Below are 11,761 nucleotides of genomic sequence, written 5' to 3' on the forward strand. Positions count from 1 at the left end.
TCCCCTGAGCGCCGCGGACCCCGGCGCCGGGCCCTGCCTTTGCTCCCCCGGCTCGAAGCGCCGTCAGCACGAGCGGGCAAGGGGCTGCCGCCGCCTCGGGACAACGAGCCTCCGCCTTGAGCGGGTGACCCCGGAGATGCTGCCAGGCAAGGCCTGGTGAAGGACCTGGCTGCGGCAGATGTTCCGGAGGCTGCCGCCAAAGCGAGTCGTGGCTGCTAGCCGGGGCAACCCGGTGTTCCAGAGGCGTTTGCAGCCCCTTCGTGGAGAGCTGGGCCTAAAACTATATATTCGGGAAGAAATCACAGTGTTTCTCTTCTCTCTGTATTTCGTGGTAATTTTGGTGCCCTGTTGGACAAGGCTTCGTGCTTGACTGCCTTCAGGTAAGAGGTGAGTGAGTGGGAATCGACAGCGATGGAGACACGCAGTGCACAGGGAGCAAAATCTTGATAGCAAAACCTGTTCCTGCTTGGGAATCACCCTACGAACCGTAGGAACACGGCACGGGGTGGCTGAGATACAGCCTGGTTCCTGTTCGATGTGGGAACTAGGACAATAGCAAGACTCAAGAATGTGACCAAAGCATCGTTATCTCAGTTAGGAACCAGTGGAGAATGTACCATTCTGACTGAAAGTCAGTGGAGACAACACGTCCCAAAGCAGGAGCACTCGAAGTGACCTGTGTAACGTAAGCTGACTGCTGGGTTTGTGGTGGTTGTTCCTGTGAAGAGGGATGCTCCAGCCGTCAGAAGAGCAGAGGCTGGTAAGCTGTAGAAAGGACAGAAGCATTTCTAGCCCCTGAGAACTGACTGTATAAAATCCTCTCTGAATTCAGGGTACGTTCTGTCAGTCACAGCTCTACAGAGAGACAGCATCACTGCTCCCGTTTTTCTTGCCGACACTAACTCCTGCGTTCCTCAGCTGTGCTGGGCTCTGCTGTGTCGTCGATCAAATGCAGTTTAACAACTGACTTGCTCTACCTGCAGTGTCCGACTGTATGTGCTGAATACGATTACACAGCCCAGGGGCCATTTCCCTGCTGAGCTGACTGCCAGATGTTTGGAAATCCCGGACACAAGATGAAGTTCTGCTTTTACCACCCGGCCAGAAATTCTGTGTGGAAATAACTGGAAGACGTGCAGAAGCAATGCAGGAGCTGCAGGTTCAAGCAAACTCTGCGCGACTGGAAACAGGCACTGGCTGGGCTGTGCAAGGCACAGAATTCGCTGTGTGCTGGGGGTGCCCAGTCCTTCCCAGCGAGATGCAGCTACTGGTCTGGTCTCTGCTCAGGACACAAAGCTGCTCTGAAAGTCCGAACTAGGCTTCCCTCCCACGTGCATTTCTGACATTTCAGAGGAACGTAGCTGGTGCAAGTCCCATGTCCAGAAGTGTCATTAAACATCTACTCTCTTTGTTACAATCCATCAGCCTCTCACACTCCCACCCCCAGCCCCAAAAGCGACTGTTTCATGAAGGAAAAAATAGGCCTGAAAGTTTAGAGATGCTGAACAGTCCCCAGGATCTGGCAGCGTGATTGCAGTCCCCCAAAGGAAGGATTATTCTGGAGGCAGCTGCCTCTCTGGACCTTTGCTCCTTGGAGCTTCGTTACTGTGAGGAGTCCTCGGGGCCCTCTGCACACAGAGCTCACGAGGACTTTCTTGAGGAGACAGGCGATCCCTGGCTTGCTCCCCTCCACACCCAGACAAAACCATGCTATGGCCGCACCCCCCTGCTGAATCGCTCTTCAGGTTAAAGCTCACTGAACAGAACATTATCATCTCGCTAATCAGAGACATTTTAACTGCACTCAAATCGCTTCCACCAAAATCCAGTTTGGCTGAACAAGAGCATTAAAAAAAACCCCAATTTTTCTTTGCTCCAACCCGTTCCTGACTCAAAACACTAATCCCCTTTGTGTCTTTCCTCCAGAGCCAGTCCCAACCTGCAGCCCCTTCCATCTGGTAAAAATCGTCTGCAAGCTTCACTTAAAAAGCAGCAGAAAGCACACTGGGAAAGAGCAGCTTTTCCTCCTGTCCCGTGGCAGAGCTGGCACAGGGAGCTGGCCGCAGGGTCTGCCTGGGCAGCAGGGCAGGAAGAGCTTCTGTGCACTTGAAGGTTATAGTGGCCCCCTCGTCCCCCTCTTACAGTACTTACAGCCCTCCGGAGTGACCAGGACATTGTAAAACCACCATGGCATGACACACTCCCTCTTCAGGGAGGAGTTTTGATTGGTCTGCACAAAAATCTTTTGCAGTCCTTAGAAACAAACTGTAGAAAAAGCTAGTTCTGAAATGTCACTTGGCTGAAAACAGCATCACACAAAGAACAAACAGAGGTTTTGATTCCCATTTGTTCAGAAGCTTTTTTAAAATACATTTAAATCCATGACGGATCCTCCTCTCTAAAAGCCCTTGTTCCTGTCTGGTTCTAAGCAGGTTAGCTAAGTTCCTCACGTAACGATTATGATAATCACAAGGCTAGCAGCTGCTTATGCTCCTTTTGATTTTCTTCTTACTCTTCCTCTGCTCCAAGCAGGGGATGAAATGGGTTAAGAAAGTCCTGAGGGGTATCTGATTGCTGTCTATAGCTTCTGGGAACAAACTGCGTTTAGAGCAGTAATTCAGGGACCGACAGAAGGCTGACTACATCCACCCTGCTTTAAATCTGACTCGGCTCCTTTCAAGCTTTCGGTTTGTCAGAACATTCAGAAGCAGCATTAAGGTCTTCATTACCCTCACGCAGACACCTACAGTTCTGCTTGCAGCAGCCTGTTGACGTTTAAGGACCTGCTTTTGAACATGCCTCGCAGACCATGCCCAGCACCCCAGAACCTGCAGGAGCAGAGCAGGAGACTGAGCACGCACCTATCCACACAGGTTTATTTTCTCTGCAGAAGAGACAGTCCCTTTATCTCAGAGCTCTGCGGCCTAAGCATTTACATGTGGCATGTCCAGTGTCACAATGAACAAGTTCTCCAACGTCACAGGTGAGGGCTCCAGCCACGCAGATCGCCTCCACAAAGAGCAAGAATTAGATGTGTTTGATGAAGCAGATGACATGCCCCAAACTGATAGAGTGCTGGGTGGTCAGCTCACCGAACCAACATGGATGATGTGCTGGGGTTTTTTAAACAAGTCCTGAAGAACAGGGAAGTTCCTGAGAGCATGTGGTAAGCCAGCGCTCAAACAGAATAATCCTTAGTGACCCAGCTTGCTTCAGGCACTCTCGCAGAGAGGCCAGCGTAGGCTGCAGCCAGTTAAGGGCTTACAACAGAAGTGTGCAAAGTTCTACTAAAACCAGCCTTTGGAAGAAAACTCCTTCCATGGTATTTCAAAATTGGTTTAGAAGTCACCTTACAAATGCAATTTGGAAAAATGATTACTCGGGTGATACTTCAGGGTCGTACATGTGCACACATGCACCTCTGCCCTCCCGGTGCCTAACACACGTAGCCCGTCGGAAAAAGAGCTACTTTCTCAGCGTGACACTCTCTCATTCTGATGCAACTTGCACTGCAGGATAACCTGCACTAGGATGGCATCAAATTGTACACAGACTCTCCCACTTCACTTAAAAAGTTTAAAAAGCTCTTAGAACAGAAAAGTTTGAAACCTCTTGACTGAATCCACCTTGTCCCAGGACAGAATCTGTCTCTATCTGTGTCAAACCTAGTGATATTTCTCTAAACCATTCTTAAAAAACTGCCCACAATGGGAACTCCAAAATCTTGCTACAACCATAATCACCTGAAGGCTTAATTCTCCTTTAAAAATAGAAATTGTGGCCCAGCTGGTTTTTGCTCTATTTAAGCACACACCTTCTTAGATTATCCACCAACTGCCAAACATCAGAAGTCGCACTTCTCTCCGTTTTACGAGGAAGGTCACAAATATAACTTGCTAGCAAAAATCTGGCAATAAAACACAGGTCTAAATATATTATAGACAAATCCAGCATTGTCTCCCTTTTCCTAGCTCATGAACCTCACTCCTACTGCAAATCTCAGTCTTGTTTCTGAAGTCAACAGGACATCCCTACCACTCCTGAGCTCCATAAGGAGGGAAGTACTTGTTTTTGGAAGGTATTTTGTGAAAGAACCTGTCTTTTCCAAACAGAGAGTTACACTGAAATCAACAGGAGCACCTGCAACTTCCGACCAGGATCTTAGAATGCTGGAACATTTGAAGTTCAAGAGTTAATAAATAAATACTTATATCCTGGCTGTGACGCTAGGTATAATTGCTTTTGTCCTGTGTTCACAAACAACATTTGCTATTCCTTTCATGAGTGGAAGGCATGGCAGCTTCTCTCTTCAGAATGCACCTACTGTTCGCAGTCGGCAGTGACCTCATTAGAAGTTATTTCCATAGCCACTGGGCTGTTTGCTTTTGAGTTACCAGTGGCTTCTCACAGAGCAGTAAGAACTCAAAATAGCTCAGCATGGGCCAAGCTCAGGCCACTACCACCCATTTTTCTTTAGTTATTGTCTATCAAAGGGCTTCCTGCTGCTCTTACTAGGTGCCCCTTTTAACTTATCTTCTGTGTCTTGATTGACAGTAGAATTAACTTGATCCAGCACTGGCTTTCTCTGACATACACACACTGCACAGGTCAGTTCCTGGCCTCGCCAGACCTGAACAAACTACTGCAACTGCCACCCCTCCTGGCTGCCGAGCATTTGGGATGCAGGGCTGGCTGAGTCACCCTGCCCAGAGAGGACTCTGCTCACAGAAAGAGCAGAATTTAAGTCTTGAAAGGCCTTAAAAAGCAGAACTTTCTTGTTGAGGAAAGCTTTGGCTGAAGAGACCTCATTCCAAAACTGAACCTCAACTATCCATTATTATAAACTTTGTTAATAATCCATGGGTATGCAACAGAACACTGGTTTGGTTTTTTTTTTTTAATTTAAATAAAATAGCCCATAAGAGCACAGGCAATGAACTATTTGTTTAGCCACAGTTGAATCTTCAGGAAATATGCACCCAAAAGTCCCTGTGTGCTATGTGGATCACTGTGGGTACTGCAAGTGTACTTGAACTAACGCAAGCGCTGAGGCAAACCCCTCCGTACAGCTCTGCTGGCTTTGTTCAACGCGCGTATTTGCTGCCTGCGTTACCATGACAAAGACTTAGCACAAAGTGCTGAACAGATTATGTGCAGAGTCGATGTTAGAGCGTCCTCCTGGATGTTGCCTTCAGCTAGCTCAGGTACAGCCGCTCCCGTTGCGGCCACACCTTCTGGCTTTGGGGTACGTATACGGCGAGCACCAAACTACACGTTTAGCTCACTGCCACAACGGAGCGATGATTAATCCAGGATTGAGGGAACTTAAAAATCTGCCCTCCTAATTACTACATAGACACAGTTAATTACAAGGTTTTTCCCCTAAGTGCAATTATTCTGCTGTCACTTCACATACAAGGATTTAGCAAGGAAGAGCAGAAACAAGAGAACCACAGCGCTCGCTTGTAACAGTGAGTTCTGCCAGCCGTACAATGCCGCACACAGAACCTGTCCCTGAATCTTCTGAACTCCCTAGGAAGGATGAGACCTGGTTCTTTCCACCTTGACACGTATCACACCTTCCACCTTTTCTCAGATTCCAGGCTGTGTATTTCAAATTCTCCTTTATTACAGACCTATTTGCTACTGTTCTCATTGACTGGTCTTTTCTTCCTGACACAACGTTAAAGCTACCTACTTTCGAACCTTCTTTAATGGGTAGAAAGCAGATCTCTTTAGAGCAATAAACAACCCTTGGGTTTGCATTACCTTATTTATGGTATACAAGTTTAGCACTGGGCCTCTACACATTTTTTACGCCACCAAGAACAACAATTCAATGAGTGCTGCCTCGACTTTCAATTTTAGCTGCCTCACATGCAGCATTTTAAAATCATGCTCACATACATAATCCCCACTTTTCAGAGATGCTGTGTATCTAAAATTCAGACACTTACATAATAAGGGGGCCTAACTTTATGTAATTAAACTGAAGGAAAGAAAACACAAACAAAACCAGAACAAAATTCTCAGTGACCAGTGCCGGCAAATTACAAATAGAACGATTGTACTATTCCTTCCCCTTTGTTTACATGCTTGTCTCTGATTGTCCACAAGCTCCTGCAAGAATTAGAACCTCTAAAAATATCTGTGAAAGTAGAAAATGAGATATTATGGATTTAAAAAACTGTATTGATCTGCATGTATACTTCTCGATGCAGCCAAGTGTATGGGAATTTTTATCCCAGTTCTGAAGCCATCCGATCAACCCGCTTCCCTCACAAACCCCCGTTACTCACTTTAGACTCTCGACAGTCAATACACAAATCAGCAGCGGTCCTTCCCCGCACCGCCCTTTGCATACTTCATCTCTCCTACAGGGAGTGAGTCATCACAGAGCTTTCCTAAGGTTGGTTGTTTATTCGGTCACGTTATAATAGCACTTAATGATACTAAATAAAGTTTGAGCTTCATAGAGCAAATGGCCCAGTCCCAAAGATCTTCCACTCTTAGCAGCTTAGAATCAAACCCCCAAATGCTTTTAGTATGGTTACTGGGCAGAAGAAACTAGAAAGAGTGGACAGAAAATCCCCCACCCTAGCAGACCGTGTGCCAAACACAACTTAGTCATTCCGAAATGCTTCACAAAGGTGCTACAGCAGGAGGTGAGCGTGTCACTCCTTTGGCTGCAAAGGTTCTACAGAAGTGTTCACAGAGCAGGAGTTCCACATCAGATTTGTTTACCTGCCACCATCACAGGGAGAACACCATTTCTTATCACAGTGATACCAACAACTTTGTGCAAGGCCACACACAGATACTAATATTTAGCTGTTCAGACAAGTGTTTTCCCTCCATTCTCTGTCCTTAAAGGAAAAACAGGCAGCTGGGCCTTTCACTTTTTCCAAATACTATTACCATTAATGGACCGGCTTAAAGGCATCTGCTGTAGGGCAGCAATTCAATTTCCAGACAGAACAAAAGTGGAAAAAGAATGAAACCTGGAGAAAGTTCCAACGAGACACTAGTAAGGATAAGAAAGGGACTGTTCCAGAGATGACTACTAAACCCACAAAATACCCAGGGAACGGTGGGTTAAGGAGGCTGTAGAGAAAGGACAACCGGCTGCATCTGCCATCAACTTCATACGTGTTTGTATCTGAACCCTCTTCCTCTTTCCCCGCCTGCAAGCCTTGAAGGACACGGAGCTATCAGTAACAAATAGCTACAGCTCCAGAAATGCTTTTGGATACTTCGTGGTAAATGTCCTAAGTAAGTTACCACATGTAACTTAAATGTATTTTAAGTGCATCATCTAGCTGTAAAGCCACGTTGTATCATGGCAACTTCAATTCTTATTTACACGGTCCCTGATGTTTGTCATATTGCAAGACACTGCATTGTATCTAAAACAAACAAAACAACAAAAAACCCTTCAGGACAAATATTTCTAGCTGTTTGGTAAAAGGACTCCTAATGTTTTGTGTATGGACAAATTGCAAAATTGTGAATAAATCAGGAGCAAAATTATAAAGGATTACACATTAAGCACTTCGATCAATGATAGATTAAAAGAATCATTTGAACAGAAAAATCACAAATCCAGCTCCACAATGAAAGTCACTGGCTGGCATGATACACAAGACTAGTCAGTAAGAGGAAAGCAATGAGTGAAAACAACAGATGAAACTGGAATTTCCTTTGCTTGAGGAGTTAAAGACCACAGAAGACAGAAGACTGTTAACATGGAGCCTGCAGCAGTAGATGGACTAGGCCTTTACAAGTTTTCCAGACGTACAGGAGAAAGCATAACAAGAAATGCTGACGCAGCTTTATTTGGACCTACTCTAAGTACTCAGAGTGCAAGTTTACTTCCATTAAGCTAGTAAATTGTGGCAATTAATTAGAGATCAGTTCCCCTTCAGTATAACATAGAGCACTGGCAGAGTAACGGCAAACACCGCGCATGTCACCGCAGTGCTGTACATAGAATTTCTCTTGATTTGTGCTTCCAGTCTCCGCTCGGTATCACACAATTCTAAAATCACGTCTCTCACAGCAGAAGCCTGGCCCTTACCCTCCCCTGAAGGCCTTGGCGCCGCTCTTTCCATAGGTCTAGAACGGACCGCGAGTTTAACGCCCTGCATCTCAGACACCAGCTGCGCTACGCTTTCCTGCAGACTGGTAAGCTGCTGCTGTAAACTCCCTAGGCATGAACTGACTTGTTTCACGTAGTTTAGCTGTTCCTTTAAAGGAATTAAAAGTGAATCTATTTTTATGGAGTCATTCCTTTCTTCTCTAGTCAACACAGTGCCGCCTTTTATTTCCTGTGATGTCCTTGTTTGCAGCACATTCTTCAGTTCTGCTATAAGGTCACCGAGATCCTTCTGCTGTAAGTAATGGCTGGAGGCCTGTTCTTTGATGGCTTCTTGCAAATTTATTGGGCCCTTCTGCGCTTCAAGCACCAAGACTTTCAGTTCTTGCAGCCTTACTCGATTAACATAGGTGGAACCAAGAACACCTATAATTGCTCCCAGTACAGAGCCAATAATAGACCAGTTCTTCGTTTTTTCAGCTCTCGTTCGCTCTTTCTCATGGCTTTCCCTTACCGCTGCAGAGAAGAGAGAGAATTTCTCCCGTTCAGATTCTTCTGCATTTAAATATGCAGCTCTGCACCTCTTCTCTTCCTGCAACAAATACAGTCATTTGAAGGAGACAGTATGATACAAAAAACCGCACTCCAAACCCCCGTGCAGATGAAACAACAGAAATTAAGAACATCCATTCATTCTGTTTTAGAAATTTTCCTTTTAATGTGAGATTTTCTTTATTAACCCCACTTAAGTCAATGAGACATCATTTTAAGTCAAAACAGAAATGGAAAAGGGCATCAGGAATTACAGCCAAAGATCCTCTACATGAGAATCTATCACAGGCTGATGACAAAAAAGGGCAAGGTCTTTCTCTCCTCATAACGTTCGCTTTTTCAGCCCTGCTTAGCTCTCCAGACATTACCTTTACCACACTTCTCCCTTTCCGTTCTAAACGCCTTAAGTGGGAATTGAACACAGGACTGGAAAGGACGTCTTGGATAGGTTCATCTCATGAATGTACACGCTTCTTACTCCTGTGCATTTCTTACCTGGCTCACAGACAAGTGTCTTCCCTTTCTGCATTTCCCAGAACCATTCTCACTCTTCCAAGCGAGATCTTCTTTTGTAAGATGGCACCATCCACCTTACAGACAGCGGTGACTTGAGTTCTACCTTTCCTCATGCAGAGCTCTACTCTTCTTCAAGTCTCATCCACACAGACCTGGTCCCTTAGACACCTACAGATCTCTAGTTCTTTCCTGACGTTCTACACACTGATGCAGGGGCTCACTTTAGGCTCAGGCACTCACACCCACTCCTTGCCTGTGCTTTGCCATATGTGTATTCGCTTCCAGGCCTGTTCCCTGCTGTTCCTGCAGTTCCATCTGGATTGCCTGGATTGGCTTTGGCTGCTACTTTGTCTTTATCTCTGACTGACGGACTGTTAACAAGGTTGTTCCTGTCACCAGCCCTGCTTGGCTCATCCAGCTGAGGTGCTGTAGGATGGTGTCCTGCTGGTGAGGACACTGCCCCAGCCTGTGCTGCGATCAGTCTCCTCTTCGTGCTCGCCCTCCTTCGCAGAGCAGCCTCATTCCTGCCGCTCTCTGACAAAAACCTTTAATGAACTGCCTGCATGTCACAGCCTCTTAGAAGGCAGCTGAGAGTTTTCATGGATTGACAGAAAGAAAGGAGCTTCTCTCATCATGTGAAAAGTTAATTCATGGAATCCCAGCTTTTTGTTGATTACTCACGTACAAGTCACCACTACAACAATTAATTTTCTAGGCTCACTGTCTTCAGCCTTGTTCTCCAAATTTACTACCCTATTTTAGCATTAATATACAATTTGCACAGGCAGATCAAACCATCAATAATAAACTACAACAAGTACCATAAGAATTTAAGTCAGACCACTGTACTTCAGGACTGAACTGCCTCTACAAAACCAGTCACTAGTGACAGAAGCAAAGCACACAAATTTTCATTGTATTTGCCAGTGCTCAAGTACCAACAAATTACCTGCAGCAACCTGTGTTCCAGCGTGGCCAATTCTAAATACTGGGTGTCATCCCGAGAGACCCTGTCTAAGCGGTCCCGAATTTCCTTCAGTTTAATCTGCTGGGCTTCCACATTTTCACGAGCCTCTCGTACTATCCCTCGAGCTATCATAAAGACACTTTCAGCCTGCGAAGAAAGAGTATTTATTTTAGAGACTTTCTACCAGGCAGATCTAAATCACTAATTGTATGCATTTTGAGAGGAGAAAAACCCAACGAAACAAAGCACAGTCCATTTCAGTCCAAGCGATAAGCTGTATTTGCTAACACGCACAGACCAGAACATTCATAGTAACGGCACAGACAGTCGGAGCAGAGAGGCATGATTCTCCTTGGACAATCCCTTTGCCTCACAGCCCGTGTTTATACTTCATACAGCTTAGCCCGTAATCTTTAGATTTCCCCATTATGTCTATGTTTACCTCTGTCACTTTTCCCTGGGCCTCTCGAACTTCATTAATTCCCACAAACTCTTCATATCTGTCCCACCAACTCTTGCACGTTGCAGACATTTTTTGAAGGGAGTTTTTTCCCATAACGGTGCCAGCTTCTGTGAGCCGATTCAGAAGCCCCATGGCCATTTCCATCGCAGACTTGGCTTCAGGCCTCTTAGGTGCTGATGAGCAGTAAGTCCGCACTATGTGTAAATTCATTTTTGGGCTCCACTTTACCAACAAATGGTGATATTGCAGACCACAGGACACCGAGGACACACTTGATTTATATTTCATTGGCCCTGTGTCTTGAATTTAGTGCTACAAGTATGAAGAAGAAAAAGAAAAATTGAAGTCAAATGACTCGTACCTCTTAAAATGACATGTGTACCAAAACCAATAACATTCAAGAATGACTAAACTGTCGCTAGTTTTACACCATTACTTACCCGGAGAACTTTCTACAGGTTTCAACAAAAGGCAGTTCTGCCCCAGATTCCCGCTTTTCTGCTGTCAGCAAGTACTCCCACCATGCTTCTTGATTATTAATTCACTCGCTGCGTGAATAGTGAACACGTGCAGATCCAGTACCAGTGGGAGTAGCTTCAGAGTAATTTAACGCTTCAGCACAGAAGCAATTGCCATAAGAAATTTTTCTTTCACATTTGAATTTGGTGTCACAGGCACTAACGGTTCTGCAAAAGAACAGAAAAGGAAAAAAGACAGAGGGGGAAAAAAAATCTTGATAAGAAAAGAAGCAGGGCTTGGTTGTTCTCTTTATCTTACACTCCACAGATATAAAAAATATTGAAGAATACGAAGACAAAACCATAAAGGACAGAGAGAAAACACAGAAGTGCTGAACTGAACAAGAAGTATTCTCATGCAGCTGCTGACAAAGGTAAACCATAGAAAGAGCCACAAGATCAGAAAAAGATCAGGTAGTGAGCACACAGCTAGGGCTGCATTTTAAATGAGCTTAGAGTTCTTGCTTACACAGCACAAGCAGACTGTTAGTTATGGTTTACTGATCTGTAAATGAGACCTTAAGGCTCTACTGAGCACATTCCTCTAAAAACTGTAAACAGAAAAACTTTCATATGAGGTTTTATGTGAGGTTGGAGTATGATTTTATTAGGTTTTGACTAATATAATATTATTGATAATGCTTGATAAC

At 45.1% G+C, this 11,761-nt stretch overlaps 1 protein-coding gene across 1 annotated transcript; it reads right to left on the reverse strand.

The window, feature by feature from the left end:
- Window positions 1–7,910: 7,910 nt before the first annotated feature.
- CCDC51 (coiled-coil domain containing 51) lies at window positions 7,911–10,881 on the reverse strand. Its single transcript, XM_010131813.1, has 3 exons — window positions 10,573–10,881; window positions 10,113–10,277; window positions 7,911–8,687 (listed from the first exon to the last, which is right to left on the reverse strand). Exons 1-3 carry the CDS (start codon window positions 10,879–10,881, stop codon window positions 7,911–7,913), a joined length of 1,251 nt encoding a protein of 416 aa, XP_010130115.1.
- Window positions 10,882–11,761: the final 880 nt, after the last annotated feature.

This window comes from Buceros rhinoceros, unplaced genomic scaffold, assembly GCF_000710305.1.
Source record: "Buceros rhinoceros silvestris isolate BGI_N320 unplaced genomic scaffold, ASM71030v1 scaffold47652, whole genome shotgun sequence".
Taxonomy (NCBI): Eukaryota; Metazoa; Chordata; class Aves; order Bucerotiformes; family Bucerotidae; genus Buceros; species Buceros rhinoceros.